At 35.4% G+C, this 20,693-nt stretch overlaps 3 protein-coding genes across 7 annotated transcripts; 2 read left to right on the forward strand and 1 right to left on the reverse strand.

The window, feature by feature from the left end:
• The first annotated feature begins 3,725 nt into the window (after nucleotides 1-3,725).
• LOC107932988 (golgin subfamily A member 4) lies at nucleotides 3,726-14,462 on the forward strand. 4 transcript variants are annotated; one of them, XM_041096938.1, is made up of 10 exons: nucleotides 3,726-3,945; nucleotides 4,230-4,353; nucleotides 4,761-5,031; nucleotides 5,104-5,355; nucleotides 5,490-11,326; nucleotides 11,628-12,492; nucleotides 12,590-13,272; nucleotides 13,636-13,777; nucleotides 13,893-13,974; nucleotides 14,107-14,462. In XM_041096938.1, exons 2-10 carry the CDS (start codon nucleotides 4,303-4,305, stop codon nucleotides 14,207-14,209), a joined length of 8,286 nt encoding a protein of 2,761 aa, XP_040952872.1. In that variant the 5' UTR covers nucleotides 3,726-3,945; nucleotides 4,230-4,302; the 3' UTR covers nucleotides 14,210-14,462. The 4 variants fall into 4 exon arrangements, with proteins under 4 accessions (XP_040952872.1, XP_040952873.1, XP_040952871.1 ...); XM_041096939.1 differs by having other exon boundaries at nucleotides 5,104-5,351; nucleotides 5,501-11,326; XM_041096937.1 differs by having other exon boundaries at nucleotides 4,761-5,355.
• Nucleotides 14,463-14,876: 414 nt separating this feature from the next.
• On the forward strand, nucleotides 14,877-17,778 carry LOC107933020 (deSI-like protein At4g17486). Of its 2 annotated transcripts, none has more exons than XM_041096940.1 (4): nucleotides 14,877-15,422; nucleotides 16,140-16,427; nucleotides 17,232-17,309; nucleotides 17,431-17,778. In XM_041096940.1, the coding sequence occupies exons 1-4, from the start codon at nucleotides 15,269-15,271 to the stop codon at nucleotides 17,565-17,567; spliced, it is 657 nt and encodes a 218-aa protein (XP_040952874.1). In that variant the 5' UTR covers nucleotides 14,877-15,268; the 3' UTR covers nucleotides 17,568-17,778. The 2 variants fall into 2 exon arrangements, with proteins under 2 accessions (XP_040952874.1, XP_040952875.1); XM_041096941.1 differs by having other exon boundaries at nucleotides 14,933-15,422; nucleotides 17,434-17,778.
• Nucleotides 17,779-18,518: 740 nt separating this feature from the next.
• On the reverse strand, nucleotides 18,519-20,468 carry LOC107932955 (probable receptor-like protein kinase At5g20050). The gene has a single exon (XM_016865082.2). The coding sequence runs from the start codon at nucleotides 20,154-20,156 to the stop codon at nucleotides 18,786-18,788; it is 1,371 nt and encodes a 456-aa protein (XP_016720571.1). The 5' UTR covers nucleotides 20,157-20,468; the 3' UTR covers nucleotides 18,519-18,785.
• Between the last annotated feature and the right edge of the window lie 225 nt (nucleotides 20,469-20,693).

Below are 20,693 nucleotides of genomic sequence, written 5' to 3' on the forward strand. Positions count from 1 at the left end.
AATTAAATTAAGGTTCGTTTATTTCACTAAAAATAGTTTTCGAAAAATAATTTCTAGAAAATAACTTACTTTTTTAGAAAAACTAATATTTTCTGGTGTTTAGATGAATCTGTGTAAAATATTTTCTTTTGTTTGGCAAATTCTTTAAAAATATTTCATAAAAGTCGTTTTTAATTAAACAAACATACATTTGAGATTTTTTTTATTTTTTCATTGTTTAATTGAGTTTATTTTATATCTATAATTTTATATTTTACATTGTTTTTACATATATTAAAAATATTTTGTTAAATTTAGGTTCATTGCAACGATTATTTTTTAGTTACATGACTACCAAGTACCAACTGAGTATTTTTTATTTAAAAATGTGACTTTAACAAAATTGACAAAAAAAATCAACAATGTCAGCAGTTAGACTTTATTTTTAAATCTGGAAAGTAGAGGGACTAAATTCTTGAAAATAAAAGTACAGAAACTAAATTGCAAATTTGTGAAGAGTATATAGACTTATGACATATTTTAACATTTATACTACAAAATATTTATTATTAATATATTTATAATTGTAATAAATATTTGGTAGTAAAATATTAATATTGATATTTTCAATAATATGTGAATAATATTATTTAAAATTATTATTTTTAAAATTTACTATTAAAATAAAATTTAAATATTAAATAATTTATTAAAAATAATTATTTTTATTATTTTTAATAAATCATTATATGACTAAATATAAATAATTAAATATGTATGTTTAATAATATTAAAAAATATAATATTTTATTTTAATATTTTAAATATTTTTAAAAATAAAAATAAAAATTATTATCAATATAATAATATTAAACTTGATTTAAGTTAATTTTTATATAAAAATAAAATTATTTATTGAGGAGCTCTTTTCCGGAAAAAGGGTAATTCATTTACAAGGAAAAAGGCTTATTTTCCGTTGACCTGAAAGTCGTTTTCTATTGATCAAGTTGTTTTCTGTGAAACAAATACAAAAAAATACAGAAAATATTTTCAATAAAATCTTTTACATGTAAACAAACGGACCCTAAATAATTATTTTGTAACAATTTTAGACGTAACTATTAATATAATTCTTCCTAAAATAAACGAGGAAAGCAGAGATTTTGAGTTTGGATATAGGATAAAGCTACTCAAAGTAGTTCTTTATCAACTTTATGGTTTCTTTGTGTATTTGGATCGCAGCATAGGTGGGAACCACGAGTGCTTTGTGTTATTGATTGATGAAGCTTATACAATTAAATCGGTTCATGAATCGAGTAATTCACTTAGTTCAGATTTAAAAACGATAATTGGTATCTTTATTACATTAGCTAAAACTTATTTGTTTTTGTTTATTTCTATCGCAACATGATGGACTTTACTTAGGTTAAGAATGGACCAATTATTAAATCTCGGGGGTAAATTTCTATTACCCATTTCTCTCGGTAATCTATTATTAACAACTTCTTTCCAACTTCTTTCAATGTCAAGGAAAAAAAAAGAGATTCATGACTTGGTTCAGACAAGAGAAAGAAACAAATATAAAATTATTCATAGATATTTGGATTGATTTAATTTGGTTCAAATAAAGTTTAAATAATAAAAATCTTTTTAAATTTAAATTTAATTATGAAAATAATAAAAAATAAATATAAAAATATATTTAAATATTTTATTTTTTTAAAACAGTAAAACAATTTTTTTGAACGGATTGAATTTTTTTTTTAAACCTGACCTATGAACAAATAGACTTGTAACAACTTAAGGGATCTATGAGGTGTGTTGGTTTTTGCAGTTGTGGTAAGCAAACTACAGACTCCATCATGGAGGGCGATGTTATGCTATGAGGATAATTTTACCAACATACATAAGTTTCATGGAGGGTGGTGAGAAGGACTTATACAACAATTTCTCCTATATTTGGATAAACTTAAACAAAGGAAAGGTTTGGTTTACCTCAATTCCAAAAATAAGTTGGAGAAAAGAAAAAGTAATGCTTCATTTTAAGATGTGAAATGTGATTTTTATACCACTAATTTTTAGGGAAAAATCATTATAACAAGTTATTTACTTTCCTCTGCATAATTTAACTAAATGAAATAGAAAGATAAAATAAACATAAGTTGGATTTTGTTAAAGTATCATTTATTTTGGATGTTGTAAGCAACACACTCAAGATTTTGTTTCCCACCTCCTAGGAGAGTCTAGGTGTGCATGTTGAAAGCTTTACATATGATGGGACAAGCAAAACAATAACTCTTTAAAAGCTTTACATATGATGGGACTAAAACCTGTGTCCTTTAAGATATAGAAATAATGTAGGCAAGTATAATACCAACATTTATATCTTAGGGGATACTGTACACATAAAATTAGAGTTAAATAAGACTTGAAAATTTGAAAGACAAACTTTATTGATAGTTTAAAAAAGAGTACAATTTCTAAAAAATTCCTCATTACAAAAGAAAACCCTTTTGATTATTCTATTCAATTGAGTTTCGGTTCAAGAGTTAACTAAGCTTGATCTCGAATGAATATAAATTGCTTTAAGTGTTATGGTAGCTTGTTCTTAAATTGAGTTTAGACCTCTTTTATTCAATTGAGTCGAATCAAAAAAGGCAATTTTTTTCAAAAACGATTTTTAGCCTCCTTTCCTTGATTCAAGTTTGCTTATGCACAAAGCGAATGAGCAAGCATAATTTTGCTTATTCAAGCACTAGGTCCTCTTCGAAGCCAACAGGCAAAACCTTAGGGTGCACCACTCTTCAACGTAATGACACTCCAAGAGAATAAATTTTTACTTATGTTTCGAACATTAACATATTTATATAATATTGTACTGTATAAATGGTTTTAAAGGACATATGACCCGACTTATGTATACCACTTATCATGTTTTAGTTAAGTTACAACAATTTGCATATTAGGTTTTTATTTCAATTTAGTAACTTGGTGACTAAGTACCCTTTTGGATGGGCGATGGGGTGCGTTTATATTACTTTTTGTCTCATGCTACAATATTACTACAGTATTTAATTTTACTGCCATCGTTATTTTTACACTAACTGCAGTGACACCTATTACTCGAGTTATTGGTTTAACTCGAGTGAGAGGTGTTACACAAAGTTCTTGTAGTCTTCATATATTTTGAATTTAATTTCCATATTTTTATTTTTCAGGAATTTAGTCATTCTGCTTTTTGAATTTAAAAATTTAGGTCAATTTGTTAATATTGTTAAAATTCTTTTATTAAGTTTGTTGGTGTGGAATTTTGAAATAATAAAAAAATTCAGTTGATATCCATGTAACAAAAAAACAACATTGTAATGAACTTGAATTTAATGAAGAATTTTAACGGTACTAGCACTTCTTAAAAATTCACTTAATCATTTTAATTAGAATAAAGTATTTAGACTAACTAATGACATTATAAAAATTGAGGTATCAAATTATGTCAAAATTAAAGTATATGGATTAAATCTAAAATTTGAGCAAAATATAGGGACCAAATTGAAATTTAACCATTCTTCAAATCAAATTAGAGAGTTTGGAATTGAAATTTACCCATTATGCTCAAAATTGAATGTCTCTACAGAACACTGAAATCGAGCAGTACCACCGGCCCACATGAAAAAAATGGAGCAGTACCATCGGCCCACATGAAAAAAATGGAGCGTAAATTAATCCTTGTCGCCATTGGTTTCCACTCCAAATCCAAAATACAAAAACATGTGAAAATTTGCGGAATTAGACATTTCACCAGCACAGGATTTTGAGAAGTTTGCGTTAGATCCAAGTGATAATCAAAAAACCAACACCAACAAACCATACGTACGCTACACAAATGCACCCTCGCCAATACTAAATAGCAATATCCACCCTCCTTCACGGCGCCACATTTTATCAACCAGATCTCGCCATTTCCAGGTATTTCAATATCGCAATCTTTTCTCCATTTCCTTTTTTCATCGTCAATCGAATTCGCTTTTCTGTAATCTTTTACCGTATTAGGATTGGAACCTTATTGAGACAGGAGAAAATTGTTTGAAAACCAAAAGCAATTTAAGTTATTCGAATCTTCAATTGACACATGGTTTTGACACTGCAGCTGTTGGTTTCATATATATATATATGACGATATTTATTTTTCTATTTTTATTAATTTGTGTTTGTTTGTTTGTTTGTTTGTTGTGGACGTGGTTAATGGGAAGATCCGATGGTGGTTGAGACTCGGTTTTGATTTCTAAAAGGATCAGAGTGGGGGGCAAAATTGGAGCGGATCGGATGGAGAAGAATAAGAACCGTACTGATCTGCTCACTGCCGGACGGAAAAAGGTTTCCCTTTTATTTTACTCTTTTCATATTTGATTAGGGGTAGTTTGGCCAGTTGCCTCTTTTCTTCCCAGCATGCTCTGGTTGTTGTTTTCAACAATTTTTTTTTCTTTGAGGCCTGTAGTTTTTTAATGCCTGCTTATCGTTTACCAACATGGTGTTTCTTATGTCGTTACTGATTTCTGATGTTCTTCAGTACCATGTTTACTTCTTTTGTTGAAGAATCAAATATGTCTAGGAATTCTGAACCTTAAGTAGAAGATTGAACTTTAGCTGTTTTAATTTCCTTCACTTCACTGAAGTAAAATTTTAATTATTATTATTTATGTTTCCCTTATAAGAAATGTCTGAGCTCATTTTTTTAGGTAATAGGATTGATTAGCACTTAATTGTACGCCATCTTTTGTCAGCTTCAACAATTTCGTCAGAAAAAGGATGGTAAAGGAAGTAGCAGTAAAGGAAAATCTTCTAAAAAATCTAAAAAACCTGAGCAGCATGGATCTGATAGTGATTCAACAAACCTGGTTGCCAAACAAACAGCCTTGCTGCAGGTTTCTGAAGGGGAAACCACAGCTGGTGACTCAACAGTGTCACAGTCTGCTGAGAAGAGTTCATTGCCTTCTGGGCTCGATACTGCAGCATTTGTTTCACCAGTAGAGTCTATTGTGTCTGAGGAGACAGGTAACATCGAGACTCTAGCAGCCCATAATGATGGATTACCTGCTGAGGTGGTCACACTTGTTGATTTTTCAGTCCCAAATGGAGAGCAAAGTACTCAGACTGTTGATAGTATGACGAGCACAGAAATACGTTCCTCAAGCACAGATATCCCAGTTTTGAAGGGGGAAATAAAGCATTATAATGTGCTACATCCTTCTGCTTCAGTTGATACCAAAGAGGGGACAGTGGTCAACAAGGAAATGGTGCAAAATTCACTGCTTTCAGCAGATGATTTGCCTGATAACTACTTGTCTCAAGCAAGGGGAGATCGGATAACAGATGTAGGTTGTGCTCTCCTCCTCTTGATTTTAGGTTTCTTTCCCTCTAATTCTCTTTGTTAGGGGATTGCATTGGGCAAAATTAGGATTAGTTATGTATGTATTTGATGTATAATTAAGTTCTCATTTGTTGCTGGGTAGGTGCAATGCAGGAAACTGATGGTTTGGGGATGAACCAGCTTGATAGAGGTGGTGAAACAAAGTTCGAATTTGATGGTAGGCTTACTTTGTCTGAGCAAGGTGAATGTGATGAACCTCTTGAAGGGGCTACTCCAGGAATAACTAGCATGGAGGGGGCATCCAATGAGACAGAGGAGGCCATTAGCAGAGATGCTAGCATTGTATCTACTGGGGCATCTAGCAGTTCCTGGGCAGATGGAAGTTTGGCTGCTAGGTCTCAATTGACAAATGAACAGGCCCCAGATGTAATACCCTATTCACCTGTCAAAGAAGAACAAGAAATGTGTCCTTCATTTTCTGATTACGGTGAGGGCAAGAGTTTAGAAGGAAATCAGCAATACTTACCGGAGGTCTCCTTTGTGTCTGAAGATCTAGGTCATGAAAGATCTCTTCAGATGACAGGATTGATTTCATCAAATCTGATTCTGTCTCTTGCCAGAGGTGGTACTCCAGTCAAACTCTCTCAGCTAGTAGAGGCGATAAGAAGTCTCGATGAAGATGAATATAGGCTTTTGCTGAACTCTCACGAATCGGTTTCCCTTGAAATAATTGGGACCGATAATCTATCACCTTCCTACCATCCAGATATATTCGAGAAATTAAAAGAGGAGTTGTATCTCACAAGTTTTTCAAAAGATATATTTTACTTAAAGCTTTCTGAGCAGTCAGATCTGCATATGGAATCTGAACGGCGTTGTCATCAGCTTCTTGATGAAATATCTCTTCTTCATTCTTCCATCAACAAGGTTCATGAGACGAATGCCTGCCTTGGAGAAGAGCTAGCACAATGTAGGTCTGAACTCCAGATTTCTGGAAGTGGAAGGGAGGAGTTGCAGAACGAACTTAATACTGCTTTGTTGCAAATTGAGGAATTTTCTTCTAGAGCAAATGAGTTGCAGAGCAGCCTGGTAAGGTCACAAGAGGATTTATCAAGCCTTTTTTCTGAATTGTCTGAGTACAAGAATCAGGTGGCCACTTTACAGGCAGATAATGTGAACTTGAATAGGACTGTTGATTCTCTGACTGATGAGAGAAGCACACTTGCAAAGGAAAAGGAATCTTCTCTCCTTGAGAATGAAAAACTGTTACTGGAGTTAGCTAGATACAAGGACTTGGTGATCACTTCCCAGGTGGAGAGTGAGCAGTTAAACATGAATCTTGCTTCGCTGACAGAGGAGAGAAAGGTACTTGTGGATGAGAAAATGTTGTCCCTTCAGGAAAATGAGAAGCTACGGACAGAATTAGCTGATTGCAAGAGCTTGATTTCAACTTTACAGGTGGAACATTCTAATATAATCAATCTTGCTATAATGTCGGAAGAAAGAATAAAGCTTGAAGAAGAGGAGTTGCTTGCACAAGGGAAAGAGAAAGCTGCTCTTGATTTGGAAGAGTGTAAAGATTTGTTGGCTTCTTTACAACTTGAAAAATCCAAATTGAATGGTGAACTTGCTTTTGTTACAGAGGAGAGAAAGAAGCTTGAGGAGGACAAGGATTATTTCATCCATGAGAATGAGAGCCTTGCTTCTGAGCTCCTTGTTCTTCAAGAGCAGTTAACTAGACAGAATGGGGAACAGATGCAACTTGAGGCTGAACTAAAAGTATTAACAGTACGCCTAGAGAAGCTAATGGAGGAAAATAGTTTTCTCAATGCCAGTTTGGATGTGCATAAGGCCAAGTTAGTGGAAACTGATAGTAGGGGAAACCAGAATATTGAAGGCGGGAGTCAAGTAAAAGGTCTGGGTGTGAGTAGGGAGGTCCTTGAAAATGCTGCCAACTATGAACCTTCCTGCCTTATACCTTTGAAGCAGGATCCTGATGAATCTACTGTGGTATTGGAGAAACCTGGACCTAATGATGTTGTTGGTGGGTCATCACTTGTGCTGCTTGAACAGGAAGTGTTTGATGATTCTTCTGGTTTTCTAGTCCTGAAGGGACACTTGAAGGAGGCTGAGAGAATATTGCAAAACCTTGAAATGACAATTGAACAGATGCACTCTCATTCAGTCTCATTACAGCACTCCATCAGTAAATCAGCTGCACCAGGAGTATCAAATCTAACTAAAGCCTCTGAACGGCAGGTGCATCATGATGAACCTGAGGTTGAGAGGAGAGATTTGCCTGAATATCAGTTACTGGGAGACCTGTTTAATTCAACTAAAGAGGTAACAGAAAATTTAAGAGCTGTGCTTAAGCTCTTGGGTCAAGATGCTGATGATGCCAGTTTTCTTTGTAGAGGAGAGAGGGATTGTAGAAAATCTGCTAGTTTCACATTTCAAGAGCACAGGGTTCTACATGAAACTTTGAAGGAATACAGCGATATTCTCCACGCATCCAACATTGAACTGGGGGTTCTGTATGAAGCTTCTAAGCAACATGCTTATGGCATTGAAGCTAAGTACAATGAACTTAAGGTTCTCCATGAAGCTCTAAAGCAGCAAGAAAGTAGCCTCAGTTCGGAAAATGCTGAGCTTGGCAAGAAGTTGAGTGAGTATCTGTTGAAACTTACCGAAATGCAGAGTCAATTCTCTGATCTAAAGCAAAGGTCAGATGATACTACTTCTGCTTTAAATCAACAGTTCAAAAATTCACATAAGGAAGCAGCTGAGAGGGCTTTGATGCCTGAACTAGAATCGAGATCTATGGTTACTCAGATTGTGGAGACAGTCAGGAGACTCGATTTGTCTGTTGGGCAAGTTTCCAACTTCAGCTTCTCAGATAACAGCAGCGATATCTCAGATCTGAATAGCCAGCTTGCTACTTCTGTTGATTCTGCCATTAACAATATCCGAGAGCTACAAGAGCAACTAGAAATTGCTCATGCAGGTCATGATGCAATATTGAATTCATACAAAGAAGTAGATGAGAAGTATAATGATTTGCATAGGAATAATGAATTCATGGTAGGGATGCTACATGAATTGTACAATGATCTGAAGAAACTTGTGATTGATTCATGCGTTTTGGTGGGTGAGCCTGAAATGAATACGCAAGCTGAGAAGCTGGCTGATCCCTTAGACTACAGCAAGTATAAGATCTTCATTGAACAACTGGAGAATGTTTTGGATGAAAGGCTCCAGCTCCAGTCTGTTAATGACCAGCTGAATTTAGAAATGATGAATAGGACTAGAGACGTTGTGGAAACGAGCAGAGAATGCCTTCATTCTAATGCCATTCAAAAGCTTATTGAACAGGTTGAGAATGTTGTAAAACTGGACGACTCTGAGACTGACTCAGATAGAACTCCTGGTTCCCACCTTGAATTGTTAGTTTGTTTGCTTGTCAAGAAATACAAAGACATTGATCAACAGGTGAGTAATCGTGGAGAGGATCTTGGATCTAAGATGATTGGGTTGACAGAAGTAGAGGAAAAGATACATCAGTTAGATGCCTTGAGACTTCAGCAGGAATTTGAAATCCTCACTCTGAAAGAAAGTTTGCGCCAGAAAGAAGAAGCCCTTCAGACTGCACATTCTGAGTTACTGAAAAAAGTAAGTGAAATTGAACAGTCAGAACAGCGGGTATCTTCTGTTAGGGAGAAGCTTAGCATTGCTGTGGCAAAGGGGAAAGGTTTGGTGGTGCAGCGTGATGGTCTTAAGCAGTCACTTGCAGAGACATCTGCTGAACTAGAGAGACTCTCACAGGAATTACAGGTAAAAGATGCCCAGCTTCAGGAGTTAGAAATAAAACTGAAGACTTACTCGGAGGCAGGTGAGCGTGTGGAAGCTTTGGAATCTGAACTTTCATACATTCGCAATTCAGCTACTGCATTAAGAGAATCATTTCTTCTCAAAGACTCTGTACTGCAGAGAATTGAAGAGATTTTAGAAGACTTAGACCTGCCTGAGCATTTCCATTCTAGAGATATCATTGAAAAGGTTGATTGGTTAGCAAGGTCCACCACTGATAATTCTTTGCCTGCCCCAGATTGGGAGCAGAAAAGTTCTGTTGGAGGCTCGTACTCTGATGCGGGTTTTGTCACTGTTGATACCTGGAAAGAAGATGCACAACCAACCTTATCTTCAGGGGATGACTGGAGAAGAAAATATGAGGACCTTGAGAGCAAGTTTTATGGGTTAGCAGAACAAAATGAAATGCTGGAACAGTCCTTGATGGAAAGAAACCACGTGGTGCAAAGATGGGAGGAACTTTTGGGCAGAATTGATATGCCTCCACAGATGCGGTCCATGGAACCCGAGGAAAAGATTGAATGGCTAGGTGCGGCACTTTCAGAGGCTAATCATGATAAAAATTCTTTGCAGAAGAAGATTGATGACCTTCAAAATTATTTTGGGTCAGTAGCTGCTGATTTGGAAGAGTCTGAAAAGAGAATATCAAATCTTGAGTCAGACCTTCAATCAGTTGCCCTTGAGAGGGAGCACCTTTCTGAAAGATTGGATGCTTTGACGTCTGATAATCATAACCTTGCAGCAAAGGCAACTCAATTTGAAGTTGAGAATGAAAAACTTCAGATTAAAGTTAGTGGTTTGAAGGAAGAATTGGATAAGAGGATTGAGGAAGAGGAGGAGAATCTTCTCAAGATGGAGGGTGAAATAAGGAGATTGCAGTACTTGGTTTGTGATGTGTTACAGGATCCTGAAGCAAAAGATTTGGGTTCTGGTGGCAGTAGTACTGCATCCTTAGAAGGATTACTGAAGAAGCTTATAGAGAATTACACTAATCTCAAGTCTGTGAATCCTGAACCTGTGGATATTGAAATCAGCCAGACCAAGCTATGTGATCCAACCCTTGATCAAGCTGAAAGCAGAGATGCTCTAACTGGCCAGGAGGATGTAGCTTCTTTGAAAAAAGAACTGGAGGAAGAGCAGCATGACTTGATGCAAGTGAAGGAGGAAAGAGATGAATACTTCAGAAAGCATCAATCTTTGCTTCATGAAGTTCAAGCACTTGAAAGGAAAGGGGAGGAGTTGCAAGGGCTACTTAATCAAGAAGAGCAGAAGTCAGCTTCTGTGAGAGAAAAGTTAAATGTTGCTGTTAGAAAAGGGAAATCTTTGGTGCAACAACGGGACGGTCTGAAGAAAACAATTGAAGAGATGAATGCTGAGCTGGGGCGCTTGAAATCTGAGCTTAGCAACCAGGAAAATGCTCTGGCTGATTATGAACTAAAGATGAGGGACTTCTCCACTTACCCCAAAAGAGTAGAAGCCTTAGAAGCTGACAATTTGTTCTTGAGGAATCATTTGACAGAAACTGAACGCATGTTGGAGGAGAAAAGACATACTTTAAATGGGATATTAAATGCAATAGCTGACATTGATGCTGGTGTTGAAATTGACACCTTTGATCCAGTGGAGAAGTTGGGACAAATTGGGAAAGTGTGCCATGATTTGCATGCATCTGTGTCATCTTCTAAACAAGAGTCGCAGAAGTCCAAGAGAGCTGCAGAGCTACTGCTTGCAGAGTTGAATGAAGTTCAAGAGAGAAATGATGGTCTTCAGGAAGATCTAGCCAAAATTTCGGTTGAGCTTACAGAAGTCATGAAGGATAGGGAGGTTGCAGAGGCTGCAAAACTTGAAGTTCTTTCACGGCTCGAAGAGTTATCTACAGTTCACTCTGAAGGAAAAAGAAAACAGTATTCTGAATTAATGATGCTACAATCCTGTGTGAATGAAGTCACGAAGGGCTTCAATGATATTCAAAATCTACTTTGCAGTGCTTTTATGAAGGACTTGGAATTTTTGCAAAATTTGGAGGTTAACATTAAGTCGTGCTTGGAAGGGGATGATGCCCAAGATGTGGCTGGCTTGCCATACAGTATCTCCAGTGATTTAGAGGACAAGGTAATGTTTTTCATGGCCTGTCTTTTGTTTGTGCATTGGCTGCTTTTTCTTTTTTTGGTAAATCTAGTGGTTTGCCTTTCATGTTTTCTTTTGTATTTTCCTTCTGCAACCAGTTGATAATTATGCTTGCTGTATTGCCACCATAAATATATTTTATTTCTTTGAGTTGCATGCAAGTCATCTATATTGAGCAAAAACTTTTGATTGGCCAAAAGGAAAAACCCTGAGAACCTCGTCTGTTTCTTGGGGTATTCTCTATGAATGGATTGTTATTCTAATTGTTTCTTGGTTTCCTCTTCAGGTGAACTTTCAATCCACAGATACTTCATCAATTGCCAATATACAGGAACCTGTGGATGACAATGCTATAGTTGAAGTTTGCAGTTCAATCTGGCATCACCTGCAGGATTTGACAACTGAAATTACTGCACTCAAACAAAAGTTCATTGGGTGCTCAAAATCATTACATGAACAAGGTTACAGTCTATGTAATTTAGTGGGAATCTTGCATGGAGAGAGAAATTCTCAGAAAGAATCTTTTGAAGCTATGAGGAGGAATATTATGCGTTTAGAATCAATTGGGAAAGAGAAAGACATGGAGATGGTTGTCTTGAGAAGGAATGTTGGCTTGCTTTATGAAGCTTGTGCTAATTTGGTCTTGGAAATTGAAAATGGAAAAGCCGAGCTGTTAGGAAATAGTTCAACTACTGCAGATCTGGAATTAGCTGGAGCACTTGCACTTGGTGGGCAAAACAGAGTTTTGTCCGAGGAACAAATCAAGACTATGGCTGATAAACTTTTATCAACAATGAAAGATTTTTTGAGCATGCAATATCAAATTGCAGAAGGAAGCCAAAGGGAGATGAAAATTACTGTAGAAAATTTACGGAAAGAGCTTCAGGAGAAGGACATCCAAAAAGATCAGATATGCGCGGAGCTTGTTGGTCAAATTAAGTTAGCTGAAGCTGCTGCCATGAATTACTCACGAGATCTTCAATTGTCAAGAACACTGGTGCATGATTTGGAAAAAGAACTGGAAGTGGTGAAGGAAGAAAATAAGTCATTGCAGCAGAGAGTAAAAGAACTGCAGGATGTGCAAGCCAACTCAGTGGAATTGCATGATAGAGTCAAATCACTGACAGATGTGTTATCATCCAAAGACCAAGGTATGTGTATTGGTTGAATCCTACTTTGTTTTACATATAGTTGTGTTTGTGTGTATTAGAGTTGGGATCCTTATTTGTGAATGCTATTTGCTGACAGAAATCGAGGCCCTTATGCAAGCACTTGATGAGGAGGAGGTCCAAATGGAAGAGTTGACAAAAAAGAACGAGGAACTAGAAAAAGTCCTGCAACAGAAGAACATGGATTTAGAGAACCTTGAAGCTTCTCAAGGGAAGGTTGTGAAAAAGCTTTCCATCACTGTGAGCAAGTTTGATGAGCTTCGTGATCTATCGCAAAGTCTTCTTACCAAGATTGAACAGCTTCAATCAGAACTACAAGATCGGGATGCTGAGATTTCCTTCTTAAGACAAGAGGTCACCAGATGCACCGATGATCTTCTTGCTGCATCACAAATGAGCTCTAAAAGAGAATCAAATGAGATACATGAGTTTTTGACTTGGTTTGAGGGAATTGTTTCTTGTGTTGGGTTACCCCATCTGCATTTTGATATGAAGGACATTCAGGTGCCTGAATACAAGGAAATAATACAGAAAAAGCTTAGCTCTATTACATCTGAACTTGAGGACCTACGTGTGGCTGCACAAAGTAGGGATGAATTGTTGCAAGCAGAACGGACTAAAGTGGAGGAGCTAACACGCATGGAGGAAACCCTCAAGAAGACTTTGCAAGAGAAAGAATCCCTATTAAATTTGCTTGAAGGTGCAGGAGATGTGGATCATGCAGCTAGTGCAAACTCTGAAATTGTGCAAGTTGAACCTGTGGTAAGTTATTTTGTGTTTGCAATTCCCTTTAACAGCAGATGGGGCATTAGGACCTCTTACAAAGCCAGTGAGAGGCAAAACTCTGATGCGAGAATACAACTTCTTTTTCCTTATTTCATTCTATAAGGGAGAAGTCTTGGCTTGGTGCACTAGACATTCATAGATGCATGAATAGAACTAAAGAAGCTGAATCTTTATTGCAGATATACTGGCAGTTCATCCATATGATAATATATTTTGCTTATAAAGTGGCAGTTTGATAATTTCATCTCATCTGCGCACAAGAATATGTCCTAGCTTTTGCATTGTCACTTGCAGAAGGTACTTATATTGAGTAATCTATTTTGCTAAACATTTCTGTAGATAAACAAGTGGGCTGTACCAGGGACCTCCACGGCTTCCCAAGTTCGTAGTTTGCGTAAAGTCAATAATGATCAAGTTGCTATTCATATAGATTCAGATGATGTTAGTAATAGTAGGTTAGAAGATGAAGATGAAGATAAAGGTACTCTTTACTCTTTTTCTGTTCACATCTTTTTCTGCTTCAAGTGAAGTTATAACTTTTTATTTAGAAGCATACATCCTTTAGTTCTTACATTTTAATTTCAATGTTTCTGCAGTTCATGGTTTCAAATCACTTACCACATCAAGAATTGTTCCAAGGTTTACAAGACCAGTATCTGACATGATAGATGGCTTATGGTAAGTGTTATTTTTCTGTTTTTGTTGATTTGAAGCACAAAACAAAGTAACTGAGCTGAGATTTATTTATTCATTTACACACCAAAAGTAGCCCGTTTTATCTAACCATGTTATGTTTATGTAATCTGCCAGGGTTTCTTGTGATCGGGCACTCATGCGACAACCTGCCTTACGGCTTGCCATTATGGTCTATTGGGCTATATTGCATTCACTGTTAGCAGCTTTTGTATTTTGACGAGCCAAACCTGGTAGCGGCCATTTTCTCTGATGGTTATCTACTAGTTTGTGTCGAAAGGAGTGGCAACCATGAATGCGTACTTGGTCCATAATCATTTTATTATTATCATTATTCTTTTATTTTTCCTTTGTAAAACATGGTCCATTAATTGATTATTTCGATAAACCAGGCAACTTTGATTTGCCCTTTTTATTTGTATGCATCTCAGGTTGCTCGGTTATGTCGTTGAATAAGAAAAATCCTTTTGTTACCCATTAAGGATTGTTTACTTTTAACCTAACAAAGGTGATACGATGCTTACCCTTGTTATAAAATGATATAAAGAGAAAAGGTATTATGCTGCATCATGATTTTGTTCTGTTTTAGCTATTTTGATCCAAATCTGAAAATCATATATAATCATCTTAAATTCAAATTAAAATGCGTAATACGAAATGAATCCAACAAAATTTGAAATTAAAATTAGTATTATTTTCCTCGAAGCATTCTAACCTAAATTCTCGTTTCAAAGGGAATATTAGGTAGGACTTCTTCGCCAATCGCCTCTCATGTGATTCAATTTAATTTTAAAATAAAATTCCCTTTTTGTTGAAATTACTCAAAGGCACCTATCTCTAACCTAATTAAGATTATAAAATTTTGTTTAATTAATAATTCCCAAGAAAGATAAGCCCCTCCCAAATATATCATCCAATCAAGTCTCTTTGAAATAATTAACACAATTCTGTATAAAAATTTTATTCAGTTACAGAGAGCATTAGAATACAAAAAAAAGTTTTTTTTAACATCCCGTAAAGCTGTAGACAATCATAGCTAACTTTCTCCTTTGCCATGCTTGCCCTTTACTTTATTTTTTTCCCTTTCATTTCTTCTTTTTCCACTCTCCTTCCTCCAGAAAAAAATTACATCAGCTTTCAACAGATTCCTCTCTATCTTTTGAGACTTTCGCTGTGTTAAACAAGGAAAAGATTTCTTTACGATTTCCGGAAATCTTTTCTTTGCCAAACCATTCCCTCCCCCTCTCTGTGTTCATCAAAAAGGGGAAAAAAAATAAGAATGGGGACAGCGAAGGTCTCAAATTCCAGCTCCGAGGATCAAAATGTGAGTAACTACAATGAAACTGATGTGATTTTGAATGTTTATGATCTCACTCCTCTCAATAATTACTCTTATTGGGTTGGTTTCGGGATTTTCCACTCCGGTATTGAAGGTTCGTTCCCTCTTTTCTTTAATCCTTTCATTTTCTTTTTGGTATGGAATTTCTTTAAATCGTATCTTTTTAAGATGTGGGTATTGGTTAGTTTAGCTCCTTATAGCTTGAAAATGGTGAATTTGGTTTCTCTTCATAGAAAATAGATATGGGTTTGCTGAATTATTTTAAAGGGTTTTTATATGTTATTATCTCCAATATGTAGCTTAGGAACAAATATTTATTTGGGTTTTTCTTTAGTCGGAATATAATAATTTTATGGAGATCTTTTGAAGCTTACTTGAATCTTTGGATTAACAAATGAATTCGTATCCAGTTTTCTATTACTTTTTGTTGGTGTATTTGCAACATTGGTCACACTTATTATGAGCTGGAAAAAAAAGGCAATTTGGGGTGGAAGTTTTTCAAATTTGTATGTTAAAAATTGTTAATCAGAGTTTAATATGTTATATGAATTTAATAACATCTTTGCTTTTCGGTCCTAAAATATTTCAGATTAAATGAAGATATATATGGTTAAGGACTTGAGACAGCTTATTGCTAAATTCACCATGTTCATTTAGTCGTTTGAATTCGGAATTAAGCTGTTTTGACTAAAAACGAGAGATGGAAAACAATTTTTTTTTTGGTATATGACATCTATTTTAGTTCATATGTTGATTATCTTTTTTAATCTAGGAAACTGAAGTATCTATCTATCTCAATATTTATGAACAGTTCATGGGAAAGAGTATGGGTTTGGGGCCCATGATTTTCCTGTTAGTGGAGTTTTTGAAGTGGAACCAAAGAGCTGCCCTGGTTTTATCTATCGATCTTCCATCTTGTTGGGGCGCATAAACATGCCTTATTCTGAATTCAGAGAATTTATCGAGAATGTAGCTTCCGAGTATCATGGAGATACCTACCACCTAATCTCCAAGAACTGTAACCATTTTACAGATGACATGGCACAGAGATTGATAGGCAGACATATCCCTGGGTGGGTGAACCGGATGGCTCGACTAGGTACGTTGATCCTTCCGATAGTTTATCAGATTCTGTATATGGACACACATTTTGTATACACACACTATATGTCTTTGCCTTACTTTATCTTTCTTTTCAAGAATTGTCTGTGACGTTGGATGATATCAATGCCTTGCTCTTCCTCAAATCGTGCTGTAGCTTTTAGATCTTTTCTGGGTGGAACCTAAAAAATTGGCTATGTTTGTAGCTGCTTATGTTTGGTAGTCGACACTAGTCCTTGACCCTCCATTGGAGGGAAAACAATCGGTGAATGTACTTGGGAGGTCCTTGTATTATAGGGACTTGATCAAATTAGTCCCTCTATTAAATGGATCAATTTAGTCTAAAAAAATTAAAATAAGGCCAAATTGTAATAGAGTTAACATTTATTGTTTAAAAAAAAATTATCATTTACTTTTTAATAGAGTTAATATTTTTAAAGTTTTTATTGTTCTATAAATGAAATCTCTTGTTTGGAATTGAACCGCAATTTAAAAGAATAATTTTCAAGATAATTTTTTATACAGTAAATGTTAACCTTGTTACAATTTGGATATTTGATTCTTTTTAATAGTATAAAGACTAAATTGATCCGTTTAATGATAGAGGGACTGATTTGATCCAATCCCTATAATACAAGGACCTCCCTGGTACTTTAACCGAAAACAATCACTAGGAGGAGGCCAAGCATGGATTATCATTTAGTCTACTTTTCATCATTGATATTATGCATGCCTGGCATGGTCATGAAACGAAAGAAACACATCGAAAATCGTTAATTTTATTGTTTTGTCAAAAATGTAGGCTCTTTATGCAGCTGTTTGCTTCCTGAAAGCCTTCAAGTAACTAAAGTAAAAGAGTTACCTGAATACCACGAAATAGGTACGCATCTGTATTCTCCTGTATTGTTTTTGAAAAGTAGAACCTGTCTTTCATTCCCCTTGAGAAACTCCACTAATATTGAACATTCGTCTGCGTTCTTTTGGCTGCTGCTTGCTTCCAGAAGATGGAACTGAATCTCTCTCAACCGCTACCCCTGGCGATTCAACAGAAATTGATGATACGGACCAAGAGAAGCACTTGCTCTCACCAAAAGACGGAAATTCCGATATAGCTTTCATCAAAGAAGCTCAATCGTGAATGCATGCCATTTTGTTTCGACGTATGTAATTATTTCTCCATTTTTGGTGTCGTTCATTTTTTACCCATGGTTATTTGTTTGGAGAAGAAGAATTTGGCATTTGAAACATAATTTGTTGTTAATGCTTTTGTACGAGTGGTTGCATTGAACTCATGGACCTTAAATTGGATTTGCAGATAAATTTATTGTGAGCTTCATTTTTTTTTTCAACACGAACTTAAACATCTCAAAACAACACAATATATGGCTTTATGTTTGTTGATTATTATGTAATTTATGGAACTTTCAATGCTATTCTTGTTGATTATTATAATTTATGTTTGTTTCTTCTTAGCTTGAGAGACTTGACGTAGTAAATATAGTATTTTAGTCATTTATTCGGAGATTATCTTTCAAAAGGTCAAAATTCAATGTTCAACAAAAAAACTGGGTTTCGACATGAAAATCAGGAAGTTTCTAGGGAAAGTTCACCATGAGCCTAAGGCAGTCTCAGTGCAGAGGCTCATTTTTCCACCCTTGAATTGATTGAATTCGCAAATTGGATCAAATCAATAATTAGTGATTTAACCGATTCGATTATTGGCCTAATTATAAAAAAATATATTTTTTCAAAATCAAGATTTGAAATGTTATGTTAGGAGTAAAAATACCATGAAGGCTTTTGTATTATAAGTCATATCACATTTTGTCCTCTCTATTAAAAATAAAGATAAATTAGTGTTTATATATTAGATTAAAGAGTAAATTGATCATTTTTGTTAAAATTTTTATCCATTTGTATTGCTAAAAATTAGTGTGGCTGATGGAATAACCTTACAGGGTCAGTTTTTAAAAGTAGAATAGGATGTAATTTTTAATAAAAGGTCAGTTTATTTTTTTGATCTAACCTACAAAGATTAATTTATCATAATTGACTATTTTTTAGTTGAGACAAAAATACAATTCATCTCTTAGACGCAAAATGATAAATAATTGCAGTATACAGAGACATGTTTCAATGCAAAGAAACAAGATAAAAATGAATATGATCCTCCTGCTCCTGGATAAAGGCAGTATATTGTTTACATACACCCTTTTGCTGAGGAAAGAAGATCAAACACAGGGATCTCTTCAAAAATCTATTTTGTCAAATTTATATTTCCCAATTAAAAAAACAAAATAATAGTAAAAAACCCCCACAAGCCGAATCAAGCTAATGATAGTATCTAAGAGGGAAGCTACCGTCCTGATAGCACAGACATTGAAAATGAAGATGAAGTTGAGGTAGGTGGATTGCAATCTACATCAGATCCCATCACAGTGATTTTTGGCCTGTAATGACGATGATCACAATCCCCACCACCACCATCATCATCGTCATCCATGGATAACAAATCAACAACAATCATTTGTGTATCAGGTGGTTCATCTATAACCACATGTCCTTCAAGCATCTCAACCACTTGTGCCATGTTAGGCCTTAGTTTTGCCTTCTCTTGTATACACCACAAAGCTACATACACCAGTCTTTTCAATTGCCTTTCATCAACACCACCACCGCCACCTGCTTCAACCAGTCTTTGATCAATAGCTTCTATTAATTTCCCTTCTTTCAGTTTTTTCCTCAGAATTTTAGGAAAGAAATTCCATTTCCTTTGAGATCTGTCAATCCCATTTTCAATCAAACTAACATTTCTTTGACCACCGATCATTTCAAAAAGAACCATTCCATAGCTGTAAATATCAGATTTCTCTGAAACTCCATGTTGTAATAGCCATTCTGGTGCTAAATAACCTCTAGTCCCTCTTAGTGTTGTAATAACCCCACTTTCATCTTTTCCTATTAACTTTGATAAACCAAAATCAGCCACAATTGCTCTATAACTCTCATCAAGCAATATATTTTCTGGTTTAACATCAAGGTGTAATATCCTTGACCTACAATCATGGTGTAGATATGAAAGTGCCTTAGCTACATCAATAGCAACTCTATACCTTAAATCCCAAGACAAGCAACCTCCCCTTCCCCTTTCTTTTCTAGGGAAAATCCAATAATCTAATGAACCATTTGGGATAAATTCATAAACAAGGTACCTTGGTCCCGAAGGAGCACAACAATACCCCATAAGTCTCACAAGGTTAACATGTTGTACACTTGCAATAGCTGCAACTTCAGCTCTAAACTCCTTTTCACCGTGCTCTTCACCATCGATTCGTTTCACCGCGACCGATGTACCATCGGTTAGTATGCCTTTGAATACCGAAGCTGACGCACCTTGGCCTAACAATGCCTTGAAATTATCTGTTGCATCTTCAAGTTCCTTGTGTTTAAACTTTATTGGAACACCAGCTACTTTTCTAAGAAAACTGTACTCGATTCGAAGCTCTCGACCTTCCGATACGAACTTGTTCTCCAACAGTTTCCTTCGGCGATGATAACGTCCTCGAATCACAAGACACACAAATACTGCAAGGATTACTGCAATATCTGCCCCTACAATGAGGAAAAATGCCTTGGAAAGTCTTAATGATACTCGAGCAACGACCATAAATACGATGAGGCCGAAGATTATTGTTGCAGCTATTATGTTTGCCTTCTTGTCCTCCATTACAACTTCATCATTGTATTCATCAACGTTCCTTGTTAGTTTCCCTTGACAGCAAGCAAGCAAAGCATTGAATTAAAATATATAATTCCAAAGACTTTAAAGCTATATTCTCTACCACTGGATCAACCAAATGATGGAGAAGCATGGGGCCGATATTATTTTATGTCTGCATCAAAAGAAAGGACCACGAAGTTTACCCAATTTTCCTTTTAAGCTCAGTTGTGTTTGTTTGATTTTTTAAGCATTTAAATGGTCAAAGTTTTGGTTCATACTGCCAAGGACTAGTAATCTGTCACATTTTTAATTTAATCTTCACGCACTCCTTTCACCATTAAATACCGTAATTACGGTCATTTCCTTTTGGCCAAAAAAGTTCACCTAATTTCTTCATCGCATGTTAAATTTAATTATTAATATTTACAATTTTTTTTATCAATTTGACTCTTATTCTTATTCAAAGTTAAATTTAATCCCGATAATGTTAAATTTTTAAACATATCAGCCTGCGGCAATCTATGTGTATTCTAACTTTTTTTT

The sequence above is a fragment of the Gossypium hirsutum genome, chromosome D07 (assembly GCF_007990345.1).
Source record: "Gossypium hirsutum isolate 1008001.06 chromosome D07, Gossypium_hirsutum_v2.1, whole genome shotgun sequence".
NCBI classification, from domain to species: Eukaryota; Viridiplantae; Streptophyta; class Magnoliopsida; order Malvales; family Malvaceae; genus Gossypium; species Gossypium hirsutum.